The sequence below is a fragment of the Perca fluviatilis genome, chromosome 9, assembly GCF_010015445.1.
Source record: "Perca fluviatilis chromosome 9, GENO_Pfluv_1.0, whole genome shotgun sequence".
Taxonomy (NCBI): domain Eukaryota; kingdom Metazoa; phylum Chordata; class Actinopteri; order Perciformes; family Percidae; genus Perca; species Perca fluviatilis.
This window is the reverse complement of record NC_053120.1, coordinates 11,956,317-11,980,720: the sequence shown is the minus strand read 5'-3', so window position 1 is coordinate 11,980,720 and position 24,404 is coordinate 11,956,317. Positions and strand designations below refer to the sequence as shown.

At 40.0% G+C, this 24,404-nt stretch overlaps 1 protein-coding gene across 2 annotated transcripts; it reads right to left on the bottom strand.

Moving 5' to 3' along the window:
- Window positions 1–434: 434 nt before the first annotated feature.
- On the bottom strand, window positions 435–10,358 carry c9h1orf210 (chromosome 9 C1orf210 homolog). Of its 2 annotated transcripts, none has more exons than XM_039812475.1 (4): window positions 10,182–10,358; window positions 3,168–3,704; window positions 2,741–2,935; window positions 435–1,646 (listed from the first exon to the last, which is right to left on the bottom strand). In XM_039812475.1, the coding sequence occupies exons 2-4, from the start codon at window positions 3,220–3,222 to the stop codon at window positions 1,438–1,440; spliced, it is 459 nt and encodes a 152-aa protein (XP_039668409.1). In that variant the 5' UTR covers window positions 3,223–3,704; window positions 10,182–10,358; the 3' UTR covers window positions 435–1,437. The 2 variants fall into 2 exon arrangements, with proteins under 2 accessions (XP_039668409.1, XP_039668410.1); XM_039812476.1 differs by lacking the exon at window positions 10,182–10,358 and adding an exon at window positions 6,135–6,256.
- Between the last annotated feature and the right edge of the window lie 14,046 nt (window positions 10,359–24,404).

Genomic DNA, 24,404 nt, shown 5'->3' with positions numbered 1-24,404 from the left:
AATGCACTGCTAATTTATATGGATGTATTACACCATTGCGTACAGCTAATAATTTCAAATTCTGCACTTTTATTTTGAAGACGGAATCAGTGTTGTTCCGGATTCGCTCCGGCTTGTCTGTGTGAACTTTACGCGCCGTGTTTCCGGGTAGGAACCTCGCCTGACAGCCCCACGCAGACCTGTCAGACCGCTCTCATCAGCTGGATGGTTTCAGAGGATCCAAAATGCTCCAGGCCTCTTCGTTGTTCAATTGTCAGGCTTAATCACTGTTGTTGAGACCAGTGTTGTAAAGTTTAAAACGAAAGGTGAGTGTGATAAATCCAGTTTGTAAACCAGTGAGGAACACGGCAATCAAGACCAAGATGTAAAACTATGCCTCAGAAGTTTGGAGTCCATTGTTTGAATTTAAAAATAGACTTGAGCCATGCAGCCAGTCCAGGCGACACTATTTCGGGATTTTTATTAAGGTTTACAATTTCCTGACCAAATATCATACAGTGTGAATGAAGTACAGTCCCAGTCTATTGTTACCATTCTAAAAAATAGCAGCCAAATTGAAAGTAACTAGTAGGCTAATGCTTTTACTATAACATAATTGAGCCTTTTTTAAGCATATGTAAAAGGCACGTTAGTTTTTGAAAAAATAAAAATCACAATGTACAGTGATGCTGTAACAACACAACATTTAAAGATATAAATTTAATTTTGCTAGTCTCTCATAAAGCTGTTGATCTGACCGAGAGCAGAGCATCACAATGTCCTCATGTTGCTCAGTTGCTACTGCTTTATTACAGTAAAGGCCTTCAATAATATTTTACACACATACACACTGTATCTATCTACACAATTGCCTGTTTCACTGACAAACATGTTGTCAGTGCAAAGTGAAATGTTCCTGTTCAAATTCAGCGCAACTGTGGTTATTTGTCTGAATTATACAGAGATTTTTTTTGTTGCATAATCTGTGTCAACAAATCACTTAACCAACAACTCAGTCACAGATACAAAGGTGATTAGTTAATGTTCATATTTGCAGAAGACCAATTGATCTATTTTCACTCATTTTTACTGTTTCAGGACAAAATGTGGTTCCTTCAATTATCTTATAGAAACATATTATGGCCATTGTTAGTATACTGACAAATGCCAGGACAAAATTGACTTCTATTTATATTTTAGGGGACTTTTATGGATCCACAGATCATGCATTGAGAGATACTGCCATAATAATGCACTTTGAATTAAGTCATTCTGTGCTGTCTTGAAATTAAGACACTCTTGAGCACTGGTATTTACATTTTTATGCTTTCCTAACCTTTTTTTTCTTTTTTTTTTACTAATCGACAATATGGATTTTACTTAAAAATAGAGGAAAGGTGGGACTAGAATTGGATTTTCAGGGGTTTATCAAGCCGAGGAGGTGTAGAGACAGTCCCTCTAAGCGATGGTAAATTCAATTTCATCCATTTCTTCCTCTGTGTCCTCCATGTCCTCCATGTTCTCCGCTGCTCTTTCAGCCCTCGCTCTCTCACTGGCCGGGATGTAGTTGTCCTCAATGAAGCCGTCATCATCTTCCTCGCTCACAGGAGGGAGGCAGTGAGGGTTAATTCCACGGCCCCTGTGCATGGCAAATTCCCCCTCCAGGCCTGGAAGCAGAGATAGAAACATTAGAGTTGTACTGCATTAAAATCATTTAAAGGTAATTCCTATTTATAAGTGACAGTGGGGTTGGTGTTAAGGAAAACGAAAAAGATTGAAAGCTGTAATGTCACATTGACGTACAGCCTGACAGCCAGCTTTTTTAATAGTGACTAATGAAGCCAAGTGGCTTGTTATCTGTACGCATTTTGAGCTATCCACATGTATGTCTACGCTCTATACAGCGGACAGCAGTCTGCAACGTCACATACACGCCACGTGGCACTTTCTAAAGCCACGTGGCGTGTTATCGCGAGGCTACGTGTTATCGCTAGGCTACGTGTTATCGCAAGGCTACGGTTGGGTTTAGGAACGTCACACACAGGTTGGGTTTAGGAAAAGAAGAAACAGTTGCGATTAGGAAAAGAACAACGGGGTTGGATTTAGGAAATATCACACGCGGGTTGGGTTTAGGAAAAGAAGAACTGGTTGGGTTTAGGAAAACAATAAACGTGGAAAGGAAACATCACACATGGGACACAAAGTCACACGCGGGGCGCAATCCCCGTTCTCCTGGGTGAAAGTCCTGTCTTTTACCCATCCTCCACCCCAACCAACCTGCCTACGTGGATTTTCGCCCTTTCATACTACTCGCTACGGCGTCAATTCACACGCTAAAAAACGAGTATGCGTCTTGATAACACGCCAATAATGGCATACGAATTGGCGTGTCATACATACGCCGCTTCGTGAGATCAGTCTGCACCCAGCTTTGTCTGGCTACCATTTGGTGCTGGGCAGGTAGCGTCCGTTTATCAGAACCTTTTTCGCGGAAAACAGCAAGACACTGAGCTGAAAGACACTGAAAATCCTCCATGAGGCTTAGCTTTTTTTATTTATATTTTTCTGCATTCCAATATTTATTTCAGACTTAAATGTAAAAGCTTTCGTGAACTAGGAGGAAGTTAAATAGTAAAACAAAAGTATCACAGTTTGTTCTTGCTGAACACTAACAAGCTCTAGTGGCATTTCTACCTGCTGCACAAAGAAAAATGAAGGTTTTATATATTATGGTATGTTTTATGGGTTAAAAAAAACAGACCTGAAGGTTGACACTGGCTGATGTTGTCTGTCTCTCTCAGCCGTGTGTGCCTGTAGCTGGCCAGGTAACGCCGGACCACCTGGCATTTAGCCAGAAGGGCGATGAGAATGGAGATGGAGATGGCTGTGACCAGGACGGCCACCAGGAACTCCCAGTTGTGAGATTTATATTTGTCTGTCTGGCTATCGAACGTGTCTGCAAGAGAGGAAAATGAATCACATCCTTGTCATTGTGGAAAACCCCTAAATAACCAAATCTCAACTCAGTCCACCTCAAACCAAATGAACCAAACATTTAATCATCTATCACTTGTTTTAAGATGGTTGTCAAAAAATATCAATAATCTGATTAAAACTAAATCTGGCAAGAGTCCATGTACATTTTTCTGAGAATAAAAAAGTTATTACTGTTGTAACTGAATTCTTACGATTTTGTGTTGCAGTTGGTGTAGCTGTAGAGAGCGTGCCAATTGTTGGTTCCATCTGGCTGTTTGTGCAGTCTCTTTTAGGGACTGACTTCTCCTGTGTGGCTCAATTTGCTTCTTGTTGGATGCTCTTGCTTTGGGGCTCCCTCAACACTAGCATGAAGTCAGGGATCATGGGTGCATATCACACATATGTCAGTGAAGGAACAGTTTTTTTTTTTGGTCGACTAATTGAGAGCCTCTTAACTGTAGCTGCAAAAAAAGGTTTTTAATTCCTTCACCAAACAATGTTCAGCACGTGCAAAATAAATGGGATCAAAGGGAAATGTTGCAGGGCAGGCATTTCCCCAGATGAGGGAGGTAGTTGTCTGGAAGATTACTGTTGACCAGAAGGGAGTTAAACCTTCAAAGCTCCACTAGGTGGCAAGGTTGAGTGACAGCTGGGACTCCTCGGTTCAGTAACAAGTAAAATATGGTGGCAGCATTATCATCCTATGAGTTGAAATGAAGCCAGTGTCCTCTTGCTGCAGTCAAATGAGGCTTTAAAGAAAGTGTGAGAGAGAAATATTTAATCAGTATGAATCACACACACTTGCCTACAAAGGCATCTTGCAAAAAGAAAAAAAAAAAAGCTTTTTCAGTTGTAAAGAATATCAGTAAACTACAATGCCCTCCATTATGGCTTTGAATTCTTTTGGACTCTTTGTGCCAGCAAATGCATATTTTATAAGTGAACCACACAAAAAAACATGAAAAATCAAATGACCTAAATATTTCACTTAGTATGTATGAAGAGTGAGAGTGTGATCATAAAAAGGAGACGCTGCCTGGATCCTCTCAATCCAGAAGTCATAATTGAGTACGAGCTGTCAGGAGCTCAGGAGGATATCATCCACAACAGGAAAAGTGTGTTGCAAACAGGAAGTCCCACATACTGCAGGACCTTCCTCCGTAGGTCTAGCTGACACAAAACACTGGTAAAAGCATTAATGTGTGTGTGTGAAAGAATCTGACTATGCATCCTTCACAGCTTCCTACAATACAGGAGACACATACGTAATTATTCTCAAAGGACAATAACAGCCTACTGCACATTATTTGTTTACAACAACAAATATGACACATTGCCAACATATAAAGGCCATGCAGATGGAAAGTGCCATCAAATATGACCAACATTAGGTTTTGAAGAAAAAAATTTTACATTTTGGAAAATACTATTATTCACTTTTTTGGCAGAGCTTTAGATGGAAAGACTATTCTAAAGCATAGGTTAGCACAAAGACTGGAAACAGCTATCCTGGCTCTGTTGAAAGACAACAAAACTCCCCTACCAGCACCTGTAAAGCTCACTAATCAACTCATTATATCGCATTTGTTCAATCCATACAAAGCGCAAAGTCTCTGCTGGTGGCCTGGCAACGGCTCCCAGTGTTCGTCGATCTCTTGTAGGGCCGGCATGTGTGTGTGTGTGGCGAGTGTGTGGTAGAGCGAGTGAGAGAGTGACTGCAATAAGCTTCGGAGCGAGTACCAACTAGAGGCATAGTGAGAGAAACAAACTGTCTCCCCTGTGCTTTCTGACCATGGTGGGAAATCTGTAGGAGGAAAACGTAACCCTCTCCTTGATTTCATGTTGTTTATGGAGGAGAACCAGGAAATGAGTAGAGGGAAATGCCACGCTACCAAGCCACAGCCAAGCTGCATGCATCGCTGCGACGTGTAGTTAAATTTTTCGAGAGGTGCGCGTCAGGCTCTGGCGTAGGGTCCGGCCTAGGGTCCAGCGTAGGGTCCATGTCTCCACGTACCTACGTACGTAGCCACGGCGTAGATTTAACGCAGAAGCATAAATCACACTTAACCCACCATAAAATGGTGATTTGTCGTTTTTACACTTGGTTTTTGTACAGATTAATCAAACAAGATATAACATGCTGAACAGTGAGCTTTAGAGTTGGTGCTGGTACCTTTGGGCAGAGCCAGGCTAGCTGGATCCCCCTGTTTCCAGTGTTTGTGCTAAGCTAAGCTAATCTGCTGCTGGCTGTAGCTTTATTTGTACTGTACAGCCACAACAGTGGGGTTGATCTTCTTATGTAACTCTCCGCAAGAAAGTGAATAAGCATATTTCTCATAATGTCGAACTATATAGTCGCTTTGGTTTGAAAGAGAGAGGATATTTGTGTAAAGCTATTTGCAAATTTGCCAGATATTTGCATGCATGAGTCTACAGTTTGGCTGCCTGTGTTTTCTGCAGAGCTGTGAGGATGCAGTCAGACAGGTTTTGTTCTCACACTGTATATGCCATCCACTGTGCACTTACTGTAGTGTGTGTTTAACGTTTAAGAGCCTGTATTTTTGTATGTTTTTGTCCTGTATTGTTTTCATTAAGATGTTCTAGGTCATGTTTTTAACTGATATACTAGATTGTTGCTCCTTCCTCTCCTTTCAATGATCATAGTGTTTGTATCATGTTAGGACAAAAACATTTTATATTTTTAAAAGTAAACATTTTATAGCAAACACATTCTAAATACTACACCCAATAAAAGGCCATTTGTTAGCTGTCCATTTGGTAGGACTATGCATGTGTCTTGCTTTGGTTTGCACATTTGCTAAGATTGTTGGCATTGAACAGAAGCAGTAAAGGCAGAACTGATTAAGGTATGGCTTGTGGGGGCAAAAATCTGTGTTAAAGGAAATATCCTTGCCCACTTTCTTTCTGTGAGTTTGATGAGAAGATTGATGCCCCTGTTATATCTGTATACTACATATGAAGTTACAGCCAGAGATAGTTAGCGTAGCTTAGTGGAAAGGGGTAAAAACAGCTAGCCTAGCTTGTTCCAAAGGTAACTAATTCTGCCAGCCAGCACCTTTAAAGCTCACTAATTAACACAATATAAGTTGTTTGTTTAATCCCCCATCTTGAAAACAAGTTATTTAAAATCCACATGTTCTTCCTTTCTCCAAAATTACATTCTCTTGCAGTCCAGATTAAGATTTGTGTGTCTCCTTCTTGGCTCTGAGGTGATTTTTCACAGCAAGAGGGATCCGGCTGCTTAGCACCAGCCATTAGGCCTCTTCCCCATCGTCTCCTGAAGCTATTCTCTTCAACAGTGTTGGCTGTAAACACACCAACAGGGCTGCCTTTATCTCTTCCTGTTCTGTCTTTACACAGGCAAAGCATAACAAAATATACACAAGAAGCAGCACAGGACCGGGAGTTATTGGAGAGAAGCTTGGGGGCGAGAAATCTTGTGTGTGAGATATAGTAGTGTTTGTGAGCTCTACTGTGCACCGCTGTTAGTGTTTGTATGTGAACATGCATGTGTAACAGGCTTCATTTGCATCTTTATCTGCAGTAGTCTGTGTTGGAATATCATTCTCAAAGGGAGGATTCAGTTTTTCTTAGTCATTCTTTGTTTCAGTGCCCCATATTGTAAGTGTTGTGTCAGTTTATAGACACTAATGATGGCCAGAGGGTGCAAAATGTTCTTTCTGTCATCAAACTGAATTAAACATCAAAATTAGATTCTGCTCGTGGAGTGTGATCACATTCCTTTGAACAGACAAATTAACTGTAAGCAAGTTGATGGTTTGAAATTTGATTATGCTGCTTAAGATGTCAACTCATGCAGTGGTGAAAAATAAGTACAAGTAGTATTTACTTAAGTTCCAACTGAACTTCAGTAAAATTATGCAATTATACTATTCTTCTATTTCATTACATTTCTGATGTAAATACTGTACTTTTTACTCCACTATATTTATTTGACAACTATAGTTATTGGCTTGGGACCCCTTGTCAAGTTTCAGAGGTCTGAGTTGTTAGCAGTTTCACCAATAACATATTTTCCCTATAAACCTCTCAGATGGTTTGAGGGCTAAAGGGTCCAATATTTCACCAAAAAAGTACCAAAAACAAATTTGTGTAGCCGAGTATTCTCTTTCTCCCATTAATCATTGGACCCCAGGAAGAATAGTCTTCACTACGTTGATGACAAAGGGGATCCATATAAACAATAAACAATCATCTCATAACCCCTCACATTTCTTGAGACCTGACCCTTGGTCAAGAATAATCTACAGAACTGTATATAATGTAGTTTAAAAAAAGAAAAGATCCACCTCGACCAGATACAGCAGTATAATGCATTGATGGATCAGTATTAAAATCTAATAATGTCACAACTGTTGATACTTTACATTTTACTGATGGCACTTCTGTATTTTCACTTAAAGAGATTTTTTGCTGATTTAAATCCAGCTCTGTGTCAGGGCAGTGTGGCAGTGTGTTGAACGGTGCAGCAGAGGTCTGTCGAGATCCGCCGGATCATTTTGCGTCATCTTGCTGATCTCGGCAGACATCCGCTGCGCTGGCGCAACAGAGGGAAGCCAAACACCGTTCATCCAAACAAACTGACCACACAAAGATGACACAGAGCTGGTTTCAAATTGGCAAAGTATCCCTTTAAGTAAAATTTTTTAATGTGGAAGTTTAACTTGCAATGGAGTATTGTACATGGTTGTATCAGAACTTTTATTTAAAGTGCTCATATTATGCTCATTTTCAGGTTCATAATTGTATTTAGAGGTTATATCAGAATAGGTTTACATGGTTTTATTTTCAAGAAACACCATATTTTTGTTGTACTGCACATTGCTTCAGCTCCTCTTTTCACCCTGTGTGTTGAGCTCTCTATTTTAGCTACAGAGTGAGGCATCTCACTTCTATTCCATCTTTGTTGGGAGTCGCACATGCGCAGTACACTAGCGGCGCCAGGATTTTGATTGTAGGTGGGCCTCCAGAAAACTGGATGGGCCAGTTAAAATAAGCCAAAACAAAAAGCCAGACACTAACGATAACGTTAGCCTAACTGTTAGCCTACTTGCCTTGCTGGTGTGAGGGGGGGTGGCTACGGGAGGACTTGATGGGGAGAGGGCGGCCGAGCAGGATGGTAACTCGTCACTTGTAATCGCGTTACTTAAAATGTCCTCCTCCTGCTCCTCGGAGCGTTTCTTGCTGAATTTAAATGAAAACAAGCTGCTTTGCGTTTCATATTAGCTAATAGCTACGGTCTGTGTCTGTCTCATTGAGCTAGCTTGAAAAGCTTGCATGCAAACGTCCTTCATTTCATTGGATCACTTGCTGGTGACGATGCAGCCTGTGGGCGGGCTTAAGAGTCCACACGTGGGGTAGAAGCCGCTGATTGGCTGAGAAGCTTTCACTCAAAGCTTTCCTCGGGCTGCTTATTGGATGAACTGCTAGACTGAAAATCACTCACTACTCACTATAGGCCTGGGTCAAAATGGGCAGGCCCAGACCTAAAATGGGTGGGCCCAGGCCCACCCGGGCCCAATGGTAGCGCCGCGGGTGGCGCAGGAGCTAGGTAATTACTACTACCCAGTCAGAAGTAGAGTATGAGGGCGTGCCATGCTAGCAGCTAGGTGAGCATTATAACATGTGTTACAAAGTGACGCACATTTGTCACAGAAGTAAAGGCTGGACTACAATAGAGCTGTTTGGAGCAAGAGAGCTTGGTGTTTTCTGTTGGAGATGGTAAGTGCCTTTGGGGGGACTTTGGGCTTTTTCACTTTGTAAACATATAACATGCACAACAAATATATATATATAACACAATAGAGGAAAGGAAAAAGCCAAAAAGCATAATATGAGCATTTTAAGTGAAAAATATGAGCTCCTCTACCACCTATGAATTTATGTAACATAATGGAATTACATATTTTTTTATAGTGCATTTTGAAAACTGCTCACAGAAAATGCATTGGCTTCACAAAACAAATCGCAATTGACTAAGCAAACAACTCTCTCCCTGGCTAAAATAGTCACAGATATTCATACACCAAAAACAAAGAGCCGTCCTTCTGTTGACCCTAGTCCCAACCACCCACTGAGCAACATGCAACAAGCCTCCCTCTCTTATCCCACTGCCAAGATCTGTATTTCTGTCTTGCTTTGAAAATGTGTGGAGGAGTCAGGCTGTGCCATTGTTTGTCCAATATAATGGCACAAGGTCTGATTCAGTGCAGTGCAGCGAGTTAAAAACCAGCTGGAGTCATTGTCTATGAGCTTGATTATTTAACTCAAACACTGTAAATCCAGTTTACATAGTCTGTGTGAAATATGTTGGTATAAAAACTACACCTGCAAAATGATTAAACTAGTACTTTTACCACTTTAAGTTTAATTGAAGCAAGGTTATAAAAGTTAAGTGAACTGTCTATAAATGTCATGTTTGGGTTTTGCCTTTCAGCCCTGGCATAATGTCTGTGTCAACAGAGGGGCCGCAGGGACACAATGAGTAAAAGCCAACCTCAGTAACAATAAACTAATCAAACAACACACTACATAACCTGCATCATGACAACAAATTATGATATTTGATAATTAAAGATAACTTTAGCTCCAGGCTCCTTTACAGATCTGAATGTGTGCTTCTTAGAGAGTGAAAAGATACAGAACTATTGTAGTTAAAGTGTGCTGCTAATGGTGAGTTAATGTTTAGGGTGAAACAATGGCCAAGATGCAAAAGGTGCAGGTAAAGGTTAGGCTGAAATGTAAACACACTTTGGATATGTTTGTTTTTAGTATCGAGAAAGAACAGCCGTCATAAACTGCTACAGAACTGAATAACTGCAGTATATAACAATTTATACGATGATTGATATTGTTGTGAATTATGTTTTCAAATAAGTCAGTCAAGTACATTTTACTGGAAATGCCTTCTTCACTGTGTCCTCATTTTTGGTAAAAACCCAAAGTTACCATATGAATATATCTGAGAATTTGTATGTTGGGGGGCATTTTCAAAGCACGTCTTTTAGCACATTGTGACATTTTAGTACATTATTTGATAATTATTACATTATCAGTATACAATATAAGCTATAACCTAACAAGCCAAGACAGTCATGTGATCTTTACATAGTGCAACACAGTCTGTAGATGAGACGGTCAAAGCTCACACTTTTAGAAGACCAGCTGTTAATTTCCAGTCTTACCTGGTCACCTGACTGTGTAGTTTCCACGAGCTTCAGCGAGTTCACCTGCTGTCTGTCCGCTCTCAAATTTCACATCAGTCTTAACTACATTTTGTTTAGTTTTTTTCTGTAAAATGGAGAAATGTTGTGCAAAGGTTGAACGAGGTGTACTCTGCAGCTGCTTCCCAGAAGGACAAGTTAATGAGTAACTCTGTTACTAAGGTGTGCTCCATCCCGCCTACCATTGCGCCTCTCTGTCCAATGGCACAGCAGACCAGGTCAGAGCCTATGCTGTCACTCAGCAGTGCCAAACCAGGAAGAGGTAAATTTGACTTATGAGCAATATGTCCTATTTTAAATGGTATACTACCAGGGTGCATTCATAGTGAAACTGTAACACTAACAGTCAAACTTGCTTTTTTGCAAATAGACATTGTGTTAGGGTAGTTCTGGTGGGTAATCAAATAATATTGTTTGCTTTGTATGGCTTTCGACTCTTCTTGTAGTGTGTTTGATTGTAGTTTAGATAGTATGCCTGCCAGGCACCACACCTTGCTTTGTTAAGCTAAAGTGTAAACCCTTCTCTCAGTCCTTCTCAGATGAGAGAGGAAATTGGACAAGATACAGATTGTGGCAACAAAGCGTTTTGTTTATTTAAGACGTACAGCCTGAGGGGAGTGAACAGACCTCTGGTGGCTTTGAAAGGAAAAGCGAGGTGACCCTGAAAACAATAGGGCCACTTCCTGGCCACTCGGCATCTTCACATCTCCCTCCCTTACTCTTCCTTCTTACCTCCCTCCCCTCCTTCCCTGCATATGTTCCAGGATGCTTCAGCTGCATGTCTTGGGGCAGATGGCAGGGACAAGGATGGGTTGGGACAGTAAAATGATAACTCAGTATCAGCTTAAAGAAGAGGTTTCCCACCATAGATACTTGGGACTGTTTGCTGTTGGTTGACTATTACAGTCATGTCATGCTTTATCTAGTCAGTATCTTTAAGAAAGACCTGATCATTGGTTACAAAGATTATGAACAGTCATTGTGGGGAAATGTGGTCACTGCAGCAGAGGTACATTGGGATAAGAACAAGGCAAATAGAGGTGAATGTCTTCATTAAACATGCATTAACAGTTTGGCCACGTGGGGTCAGTAGAAACAAGCTGCTAACAACGCTAACATTATCACTTTTTTATCTTGTTAGCAAGGAGTTGCTTATTGTTACACCGAGCGTATGCAGAGTATACGTCGGCATTCATTTGGAGTTGTGTTTGTGTCCACTTGAAGTCCAATATTTTTGCTCCATTTTTCTCTGCACCAACTCATGAGAAAATGATTACACTCTTTAGCTGCTAAATGCTGCACTATGTTAACCAGCTAGCCGCTAACCTTCTCTGTCTGCTGTTTGGTGCTGGGCTGGTAGTGTACATAAGGTTATCAACCTTTTGATTAAAATAGCTTCCTGCCCTGCCCTCTGTGTGTTTGCCACTACAAGTGATACCCTTCACAACACATGTAATGATTTGTTCCATTGTTAATATGGAAATGTATCAGCTTTAAGTATTTACAGAAAGCACACTGTAAATAATGTAACAGTGAAATAAGGAAAGGTGCTCCATCTTTAATGTGAAATGTACAAAAAGAAGTAAATGTGCAAGTGCTCACAGTTATTAAAATAATTAATAATTAGAAAAGCTACTTAGTTATTTAGATTTTTGATCTAACTGATGTCAGAGTTTAGTGTCTAGTGTGCCACTACTTTACCTTACATCACCCATCCTGATTGCAGCAAATGCCAAGTCTGTCAGTTTAAAAGTGAAACAACCTTTCTAGCATTCGATATAGCTTCAGTTCTAATAATGGCTGAGGACGAAAATACAAGCGAGTGCAGTGTGCAGTTTTTTGGGGTTTTTTTACAGCTTTGTACAGTTTATGATCCACAGCACCTGTCTGAAGTAACTTTCTGGAGTCCAACACCCATAATAAGTGTGACCTTAAGCACAGAAAAAAAATCACATTGAGACAGCTGTGGTAATCTGTCTCATCTGACGGATATTTAAGTTTAGATTTTTCAAAATAATAAAAATAGCAGCAAAAAATATTTAATGTCAAATGTTTTGCTGGTTATGTCTTCAGTCCATTTACAGCAGGCAAACATAAACAAGGTCACGGTCATTAGTAACACCGGTTGAGCTGTGCCCAGATTCTGGATGAGATTTTTGGAGGCGAGGGGCTTTCCCTACTTTTTCTACCACGGGATGTTTGTCCTGGGGCCTATGGTCACGGCCCCTTCTGTGGGGAAGATGTGACGGCCTTGCTAAGTCTTTTAAGAGGAGGGAAATAACAACACGTGTCGCACTGTACATAACAATGGACAGTCAAGACATGAAGAAGAGCTTTGTGACAAAGAAGCTTGAGACTGGCTCTAAGAAGAGACAATCAACAGCGCTCAGCAGGCTGGAAAGATTATTTCTTGCATCTTAGAAAATCCCCTGCTGTAAACATTGCGTAACAAGTGTACATTTTACAAGGTGACAGCCGTTAATTGTTCACATTTTTGGGAGTCCATATGTGGCCTCCATCTGGAAATATGATCATGCGAGTAAAGCTCTCTGCACATCTGCTTTAAATCTGTAAATCTGTTAATGAAACAGCTGCAATTTTATTTAAGTCCAGCATTATTCTCTGAGAGGTATTTTAGTGTAATGAGTTGTATATTAAATGTGATACACTATCAAGGCTCTAATTTCATTCATCAAGGTGCCGTGCAAAATATGATTCTACACATGAAAATAGGCCTTTTTCTCCTTCATTTCCTTCACTCTGCTGCTGTGATGACCCACGTTCAACATAAAGGTTGTTTAAGTTTCATTTAATTTAATATGATATAAGATAATATATATATATATATATATATATATATATATATATATATATATATATATATATATATATATATATATATATATAATATAAGAGTTTCCTGACTATATGTGCTCACATTACATACCTCACTAGCACTAACATGCTGTGGGAAGAGTCTGTATTTGTTTGGCTTGAGCTGCTGCCACCTCTTGCAGGTGTAATACTGTATATATAGAAAGAGATGTAATGGATACTATTGGAATCAGTTTCTCTCTTTGATGGTGGGGGTGTTTATTTTATTTTCTTCTTTTACTCTTCAAGGTGAATGAACACTATAACACCTACTGTCAATATAATGCTGGATACCAAAAACATTCGGGTCCATGTTTAATGACCTGAATGCTTCCTCTTTGAGGAAAATTATTCATCCAAATGGCGTGTTAATCAGTAGTTTGTACTGTTTGTTTTGGATGTCATGGTTGTGTGAGCGCACTCTAACATTCTCTAACAATAGGCTGACTGATAAACTCGCTGTAGAAAAATGTAACACATACGAGCTGCATTAAAAGTGTCAGCGGCTCACTCTGCTTGGTTACTGTAGATCTGCTAACTTTGGGAGATTCATGTAACAGTATCTGAGTTAGTTTTTTATAAGATCCAACTGTGCATTTTTCCAATCCCTCGGTGAATGCTGTAAGAATATTTATGTGAAAATGAGAGTGCTGCAGGATTCAGTAATTGTTCAGTGAGGAATTTGTGTTTGAAAGGTCTCATATGATGGTAATAATGAAAGACACAGTATGAAATACTTACAACTACTTTTTCAGGTTTGCCCTGCGGAAGAGATCTGTTCCTGCTACTCCCTCTGCAGGTATCCATCCTGTGTGCAGGAGGGAATTATTTACAGGTGAACACTAGGGGTGGCTGTGGCTCAGGTGGAAGAGCGGTCACCTACCAATTGGAAGGTTGGTGATTCAATCCCTGTCCCTGCAATTCCATGTTGAAGTGTCCTTGGGCAAGACACTGCCCGAATTACTCCCGATGCTGCGCCATCGTAATGTGTATGTGTGTGAATGTTTATCTGATGAGCAGGTGGCACCTTGTATGGCAGCCTTGGCCACAGTGTATGAATGGTTCCTGTACTATGTAAAAGCGTTTTGAGTAGTAGACTAAAAAAGCACTATATAAATACAGTCCATTTACACTTTTAACCAATATACACATCTTGCTGTTGGCTACGTGTTAAAATGACTAGATGGATGCATTCTCATGAGCTGTGGGATGGAAGCCTCTAGAAAGCTTAAACAACAAGCCATGTGTGCTCTGGCGGTCAATGCAGGAACCCTCTCTATAATGCAGAACCGTGTCCAGCTGCTGTCTTACAAATGTTCACGCTGTTAAAAAAATGTTTACTGTAGGTGATTAAAATATTTATATGTTATATGTGATTTAAAAAAAATAGATGATATATGGGAGTGCCATGTTCATCTGTGATTAGTGCATGTAACTGAACCAAGAATCACTATCATTATGGTTTGAACGTTTTACTGAAAAGTAGCTTTTCTTTTTTCCATTAAGCAGCGTGGCGGAACAAATAAATTAATACGTTCCTAAAACGAATGCCTTTGCACACTGAATCCCAATGGAAGCACAAAGAATGTTGCATTTCTGGTTGTAGCTCCTTGGAGATTAAAACCTGTTTCTCTTACTTAAACAGATGTGCAGTACAATGTGGATTTCCCACAATGGCACTTAGCAGAAGGATTGTACTGGATGCAGAGCAGCACTCTTGCATGTAAGAAAACATTTCAAACCAACTTCCTCAGTAAGTGCGGGTGCATGCATTCTTTGGCACCAGCAGCCGTCCGGCTCACTCTTGCTGTGTCCCTCCTACTCGATTGCTGATGGGAACGAGAACCTATGGACTGAAAAACTGTGTGAGCAATGTATGTGTGTGTTGAGCAAACAGCTATCAGACAGGAGCCGAGACCCTCCACCTCCACCCCTGCCGTCACCTCCACAGGCCTTTTCCTGCCTGTAGGGTGATTCCTGCCCCTGCGCCCCTCCACTTCCTTAGCACACATATCAGCCTCCAGCAGCAGTACCTCTTCCTGAATATGGCTCAAGTTCTCTGGACACAACAGTTCATCCATCTCTCTCTCTCTCCTCTCTCTTCCATGCTTCCCCTGCTTCCTTTAACTCTCACTGACAGTATTACCTTACTCACCCTAGCATTTGAACTTATCATCTCACATCATTTCCCCAGAGTAACGCGTTGTTAAATCGTACTTCCGGGGCCTCTGCGACTAGTAGTCTCAAGGCACATTTGCACAAAATCTCTGATCTTGCATTTTTCTGCCTTTCAACACGTCACTCCCAGGGTGTTATTCAACTTCCTTAAAAACGGCTGTAATATTCATGTTGGCTGGATTCAGCACCACTCCCTTTCCACAATTTCCTTAATACAGATGTTCCGATGGGACAGATATTCTATTTCTATAATTAGGATTTTGTACTAACTAGCATAATAATGGCAATGAAAAAAACACCTGGTCCATCATTAGCTTCAGACCATGGCAAACAAAATAGAAAATAAAACTATTTTTGTGCCATTGTCAGCCAATATTTCCTTTCATTCGTTTGACAGTTTGGCCACTTTGACAAAGAATGTGGAATTAGTGTTTTCATTGTGATAATATGAGAGCAGCGTTATAACCCGAGCTGCTGCCAAAACTGTGACTAAACCAGAGACCGATGACAGAGACGCAAATTATGGATCTTACCATACCTCATATTCTTTTGACATACAGTATGTATATGTACAGGAGGATTATCAGGTTTATATGTGATGCACACCTTTTATAAACAAGACAATTATTGCAAAACTATTTCTCCTGATCTGAAAAATATTACCCCCCTCTCTTTTTACTTACCTTGCTGTGTCTGCTGACTGTCTAAAATCATGTTAGCCTACATGATCCTATACAGGAGGGAACCTTTTTTCACATTAAACCTACATGAAAAGTCGACTACATGCTGTTATGATTAGGGCTTCCTAAGTCCGATCCAAAACGGTACATCTACCTATGCGAGGTCAGTAGTGGGTATAACATCAACACCCATCAACATCCCTGACTACGTGGAGGGTTTGTTTGGTGTCAGACTGGAGGGTCACCCTGCTCTGCATCTGGTGATGGACCCAGATCACCCCGTCCTCATTCCCAGTGCCCTAGCCTCACCCGAGGAGGCAGACTGGGAGACTGGGATTGGTGGGGGGGGGGGGGGGGGTCACGCTGCCTCAATTCAGGGCCATGTTTTTTTTCCAGTGTGGGACTGATGAATAGACAGGAAGAGAAAGTTTAGGAACATGTTACTTCAGCCCGGTTACATTTGTGCGAGTTCATACACGCTTGCGCGTGTGTGTGTTTGTTGTGTGTGTGTGTGTGTGTGTGTGTGTGTGTGTGGTATACAAATATTAGACACAGGAAACAGACACAGAGCTATATGTAAGACATGTCAGAGTTAACAGATATACAGTAGATATTTGATGGTGTAGTGATAAAATAAATAAAACTTTTCACTGTTGAAGCTAAAATGTTATATATATGTATATAAACTGTTGTTTATATGGTGAAGGTGCATGGTTTATAGTGCAGTTATTGCATGTATATGCAGTTATTGGTAGTACATCTACCAATCTCTTTTTCACCCAGAAATAAATATAAATATATTTACAATTTTGTTGGGAAACAAGCTCATTAAAAATGACTCGTTCCTAAGATGTGGAAATCAACCAGTAACCGGCATGTTACCTAAATAAGATCCGAACAGAGATACATTTTGCTGAATTACTTGAAAATTGGGTCCCCAGTCTGAGACTGCAAGTCAACGCGTTAGCAGCTGAGTCATTAAAATAGCAATACAGACAAATTTCAGTAAATGTTTTCACATGTTTTGAAGGTCAAAGTTCAACACCTAAGGTTTTAAATTTGTTCATTAACATACTGTGAAGTAAACACATAAATGTCACACAATGATTAGCTAGCCTTTGGAGCACCAGCAGTATTTTTGTCAGGACAGGTAGGTAAACTTTTGTCATTTTTCTCAGCCTCATTACTCATGCCTTTGGTGCATACACTAACTGTTCGACTAACAAAAACATGCATGAGGTCTTGGAAATTAAAACTAGTCATGGCATGTAGTCCTTCTGCCAAGTTAGATAATAAATTGTCATAGGAAGCATTAACACTGAAGATTACCCTACACATGAACTCCTACTGTATGGGAAAGCAGCTGAATAGTAGCTCAGACATCTTACATTGGAATGAGAAAGCAGTACTGTTAAAGCCATGAAACAGGTATCATTTGGTAACAGTATACAATCAGCAACAACATATGTTTTTAAATGGAATGAATCATATGCATGAGTATAATAAACAGCTGTGTTGTGAGCCAGGAATGCTGGCAAGAGCCTTTTTTCTTCAACAGTGCTGTCAGTTGCTGGTATTTATGTCCATCTTCATCCCTAAGGCCATATTAACATGAGATTGCATTATTTAACAACTGCATTATTCAATTTCAAAGAGGACTCTGATGATTTAATGTAACTATTTCATACAATTGCCAATTTGAAAAAATGGAAATAATATTTTAAAACCAGAGATATCCTTTCTTTTAAGTCCTTTACACTTCTTTCCCTGTAAACCTTGGCTACTACAGTACCCATAATGCAAATGAATGACATATTTTCCCTAGCCCATCTGCGAATCAATTTGTACTGAAAGCTACTTCATGAGAGCGGAGCTTAAAAGTTCTTGAAAAGCTACAAACATCGCATGTGGACAGTTGCCTGTCTAAATAGTCTTGCTGTCTATATCTGTAAAATATTAGTCTGTTCATTGGTTACGTTATAAACAGTGATATCAGAATATTTGGATAATTTCATTTCTCAACATGACATCATGACTTTGCGTTGATAACACGCCAATAATGGCATACGAATTGGCATGTCATACATACACCACAGCATGAGATCAGTCTGTCCATTGACTTACATTACCTTGTGATTGCGTGTGAATTTACGCCATAGCGAGTAGTATGAAAGGGCAAAAATCCGCGTAGGGAGGTTGGTCGGGGTGGTGGATGGGTCAAACACAGGACTTTCACCCAGGAGACCGGGGATCGTGTCCCGCGTATCACGTTTCCTTCGTGTCTCGCGTGCCACATTTCCTAAACTCAACAGTCACTTTATTCTTTTCCTAAACCCAACCGGTTATTTTCCTAAACCCAACCAAAATGCGTACAGATAACACGCCCCTTGGCTTAAGAAAATGGCCGTGTATGTTTACGCGAAGTCATGATGTCACGTTGCAATGGAGGCCAAACAGCATTGATATACATTCTAAAAAGCGAGTATGCGTCTTGATAACACGCCAATAATGGCATACGAATTGGCGTTTCATACATACGCCACTGAGATCAGTCTGCATTTCTGCTAACTGGAATTCGGTCAACATAATGGCTTGAATTGACCATAAAGTTGAGCATGTCTTTATAAGGCAAGTCTTGACTTCCCATGTTGGTGTGATGAGACTGATGGTCGAGCCTCAGGAAATGGGAGGGATGGAGGGAAAGTGCTCCTTCCATGGGGAACTAGAAACCTGTCAGTAACTCACATTAAATCACCCTCCTAAAACTCTGGTGCTTTGGGGGGTGTATATATATGTGTGTGTGTGTGTGTGTGTGTGTGTGTGTGTGTGTGTGTGTGTGTGTGTGTGTGTGTGTGTGTGTGTGTGTGTGTGTGTGTGTGTGTGGTAGGCGTGAGGGATGAATGTGTATATCTCTCTACAGGCATGTATTCATATTTATATAATTTCACAGAGATAAGATGATATAGCACGTAGTCCAAAACTCTTACTGTGTATCTTATCAACTGTGCACATCCTGCTCACCGTGTGGCCATGCAGACTTTGTATTTTCTTGTCCCTTGTCAAGTCATTTTCCATCATTATCTCTGCCAAGGAAGTTAAGTTTTCGGCTTGGTTTGTCTGTTATTTGGTTTGTTTGTTTGTTTGTCTGTCAGCATTAATGGACACTACTGGCCCAATTTTCATAAACCTTGGTGGAAGAGTGTAGCATGGGCCAAGGAAGAACGCATTACATTTTGGAGCAGAACCATATCAAGCGGTGGGTACACAAATTATTTCTACATTCATTAACATTGCAAGATGGGGAATTTGCGCTGCATTCATGTGGTGTTGGAAAAATTGGTTCCTGATCACATTTCATTGCTTACCTGATCCATTTGCTCTTTGTTGTCACGCAAACACTGGAAAGAGCTATCAACATGTTTAAATTCTCTGGGCAGTAAAACACAACACATTTCAACTTTCATTGTTCTTAAAGCTCATGAACACACGAAAAACGACTTCCTATCTCGTGAAATGGGACCATCTGAGAAGAACATGAATGCACCATTGGACTTAGCAGAGGTCTGCACTCTCCGAGTGCCGTTCTAGTTCCATGTGTCGATCTGTCTGTTGGAGAAATGTTCCTCTTAATGTTACTTAAATGTCAGTTCTTCTTTGTGAGAAAGTATACAGTGGAAAGTGACAGGACGTATGGGAGAGAAAAGGAAGCGACATGGGACAGAGGTTGGGAACTATTTGTCCTGGTCTGAATACACTCCTGTCTTCATGTGCTTTGGCCAAGAAGGTTGATGCTAACATGCATTTACATGCCAATGTTTAGCAGGTGTAATGTTTAACTTGTTCATCGTCTTAGTTTAGGGTGCAACCATGCTAAGATTTGATAGGAAGTTGATGGAAATGCCATTAGTTTTGTAGATATTTGGTCATAAACCAAAGTATTGGAGAAGTGGACATTTTAACCTGATGATGGCACTAGATGAAAAGTTAAGATCACCAAAGACTTAACAATTATCCTGAGGGAAACACTTGTTCAGACATTTCACTTTTAAATAGCAAATGCCAACTCATGGTGGCGCTCAAGGGAAGAGTCAGGGGATCGCCACAGTCCATGGGGATTTATCTGGGCACCATGGATATTTTTTACCAAACATTGTGTTGAGATATTTTAGTGTGGACCAAAATAAAAGACACACCACGTTGCAATCCCTGGAGCTACACCGCTAGAGTGGCTAAAACCGTTTCTGCTGCATAACAAAAACACTGACTCTGGCATGGACTCCAGTGGAACATGTAGCTGGGGTGATAGTGTGTCAAGCTGTCAGTTTGTCAACATGTGGTGTTGGAAATCTTTCTTTTAAAAACACATTCAGAACCTCCATAGATATCATACTGGAATTATCAGGGCTTAAGAGCACTTTATCTTTGGGGAAATCCGACTTTGTAAGACCAGGGTTTTAAATTATAATAATAATGCTCACACACATGCTTTATCTCCAAATCTGTCTTCATCTCATTCACTTTATCACTTAAACACTTTTTTTTCTCACACACAAACATGTAATGCAATCACACTTTCAAGGAAACACTCACACATGATTCGTGTCTCTCTTGGTCTCCATGATCCTTGGGAAGGGTTTCTTTATCAGACACCATGGGGTATGTTGGGATGGAGGTCAGGGGTTTGTAAGTGCAGTTGGGGAGGAATCAAGGGGGGTGATCTAGGGGGCCTGAGAGGTGTGAGTGACACCCTTGCTTAGGCTCCCAGGGCTCAGCAGGATCAGTGCGTGTGGAGCCGGGCCAGTTCGCCACACAATGAGAGGAAATGGGAATTTAATACAAACTTTCTCACAAAGTCTCAGAGACCTCCCGCCTTAGTTGCCGGCCTCACTTCCAGACACCCCCAGCTTCCCCATCACCACTTCCACTACAACCACAACAAAATGTCAGAAACAACTAAAACATGCCTGGGAGTGTGCTGCTGTGGATTTACTGTTTGACATAAGAGTTGGTGAAAATGTATGCTTAAGAGTGGCAAAACTGTTACAGATACCCAATAAAATATCACAGACAAGCATAACACAAGGAGTTAAATTTAAATACTTTACACAGATAACTGGTTGCATGACCCAACCCATTGTCACCAAGACTCCTACATTTAAGCAAGCATTAATAGTTGTTTTTATATAAGGCCATGCATTTATTTCCACCAGTTTACCTCAGTTAAAATGTGCATACTGCTCTTTAGATTGTTACAGTAATTCAAAAGCAATCACAACTCAAATAAATAAAGAACACATACTGTATATCTCAGAAATAAACCACAATTATGCTCTTTTACACCAAGCTTAAGAAACAGCACATTCTCTTTCTTTATTTGATTGTTCACATCATTGAACAAGATTTGCATTGTTTGTTGCACCATTGTCATGCCTGGGGAAGCAATATTGTGCTTTTTGAACTTGGCCAGGAGACAGACTGAGCCCTGTCTTTGTCTGGTAGTGTCATGTGTCATGAAGCAAACAGCGGCCACTCTAACAACAAACGCAGTTCATAATTACTACAGGGCAACACAGACTTTTGGATACAATGGCTAATGTCTGAGGAGCACAGTGTCCTCCACCCTGCATGTCCACCACAATAATTTCCTACACACACACACACACACACACACACACACACACACACACACACACACACACACACACACACACACACACACACACACACACACACACACACACACACACACACACACACACAGTATTCTATGTGTACACATGTCTCACACCAATGCATCATATGCATGCACACACACACACACACACACACACACACACACACACACACATATAAGCACCAACCCCTTTCTGGCTCCTGACAGTCTTACAGTTTTTTACAATCACTTTGGCACTAATTTCAGAACCATGTCGTCATTTTTCAAAACTCTAGACACAAAACTCACAACCAATGATCAAAATGCTAATTTTTTCAAAACTCTAACGCTCTAACTTTTTTCAATTGCTTGGATACCATACACATAAACCTGAGATCATTTGTTCATTTAACAAAGATCACCTGTTCAATATGACACAACTTAACATCAATGTACTACTATTTCAAAAAGCAATTCACACATTACATTTCAGATGATTGTCTATTCATTTCATTACAATCATCTAACTATCAATCCATACAACTGCTCAAAATGATAAGTAACTGTTGCATTACTCTTAATGCATAGTTGTATGGAAACAGACAATATTCCATGTTTAGATCATGAAAGTTTCATGAACCAATTAGACTACATTATCTAGGGATGTAATATTTCATCATCATTCTTTACTGTAATGTATTACTGTTTATCAGACACTGTTTCTATGCTCCCATGTACCACTTTTGAGACTATTTACAGTATTGACAGTACTGCACTGTATGGATCCAGGCCCTTGGAATCGTTACTGATGATTGAGATATGTACTGTATATGTATATGTATATATATACATATACATATACATATATAATCGTACCACATTGTTCGCCATGCCCGAAGGTTTTTTCCAAGATGTTTGGCTAATTGCAATGTGAACCTGTGGCCAAATCCACAAGACAGAGTTGATGAAGATGTAGAAGTGCAGTAATCACTTCTTTGTTTAGCTTTTGCAGTAAAAGCAAGTTGAGGAACACTGCATTTGATGTTTTACAGTTGTTTTTTTTCTATTTTGTAGCTAATTATTTTGCTTTGATTCAAATAAACCTATGTTGTGATTGTACTGTATTGTTTTTCATCAATACATTTCAGATTTTGTTCAATGATTCCACTGTGTCTGTAGTATTCTCTCTACTACTGCAGTACTTGTACAGGGATGTATTTACATCTAGTACCATAATGAAACATGTATCACCTATTTTGTACTACAATATTTAATGATTGTACGAACGATGCCACAGTGAAACTATGGGTAGCTTGTGTGTGGGTGATCTAAAGTAACGTTTAAATGGTATTTCACAATCAATTTGTTTTTGAACCAATGATTGTGCGAGTGCAAGATTTCTTCAAAGATATGAAAGCACAATGCAATGTTTTGAACATTGGACAGTCTGTGTTACAAGTGATGACCGTTTTGAGTTTTGTGTCTAGAGTTTTGAAAAATGACATCACGGTTCTGAAATTAGTAGCAAAGTGATCGTAAAAAACTGTAATGCAGCTAGAGGCTGAATCATCTGTGTTGACCCAGCCTTTGGTCTTTTCCTTTTTGGCTTCCTATAGAAGCTCCACCAAGCTATGTCTGCAGCACACAGCACTTTTATATCTTTTTCTGTCTTGCACTCCTTCCTTTGTTCCTCATGTGTTTTCCTGAACTTTAATCACAGAGTCTACAACATTCGGCAAAACCTGCGATGATTATCAGATTTAATTGACTCAATTATATGCAAAACTAGTTTGACAGTATAGTTTGTTGCATATTGTGTTATTGTAAACCTTTGGGTATACTGCATAGACATAGGTAAGTTCTTCAACTGTGCAGTCTCCTCTTGACAGTTCAGTATCACTCTCATTGTTAAGTCCATTCCTGTCGGTGGTAGTTTTTGAAGTGTGTGCAGAGGAAATAAGCACGGTCTTTTAAAAGAAGTTGTTCTGGCTTCTGAGCTACTCAGGTCACACTGACAGGTCAAAGAAACAATACAGATATGAGCCAAGATCTTTTGTTTGCCAAAATTCAAAATGGAAACAGTGTGATTTTTAGACAAAATAGCTCCAACCTGGGTCTACCCATTTCAGTTTTAATTTGAATTTATTCTTTACCTCAGCTAAATTGTTCCAGCAGGACATCTCCTTTAGTTATGGTTTTCAGTGTGTAATTCATGCACTATTTGTCATTGACTGGATTTGACATTATTTACTTTTTCAGATGTGGCCATGCTTTGAAAATAATAATTTTATTCTGTATTTTTTAACAATCCAGTTTACAATAGAATATTCCTTGCAGGCCAAATAAAGCTGTGTGAGCTCCTGAAATCGAAAACAGGATATCTCAAACAATAAGAAGTTGAGTCAACTTCAAGTCAATTGTCTGAAGCTGCAAGGAAATGTAAAGAAAACATCAAATCAGCCCTAGAGTTTTTGCAGCGAAAATGAGAAAAGGCATGTGCAGTTTTTCCAACTGGATATTTCAAAGTGAGACAGTGTAGCACTTTTAATGATTGGGGCAGAAATGGCAGAATAGACACAACAAGCATATTGTTCTTCATTTCCTGAGGCTGACTGATTATAACGGTGAGGGAAGGGGGGAGGCTGATCATAAAAGCTGCAAGGACTGTAACCAACTTATTGAATTGAAAGAACAAAGCTGTTGAATTTGGCAAAACATGATACCAGCTGCTGCTACATTTGTTATTCTACAGTATCTTTACAAAGAAAATCAGGGCAGCAATAAAATGCAATGTCAGCC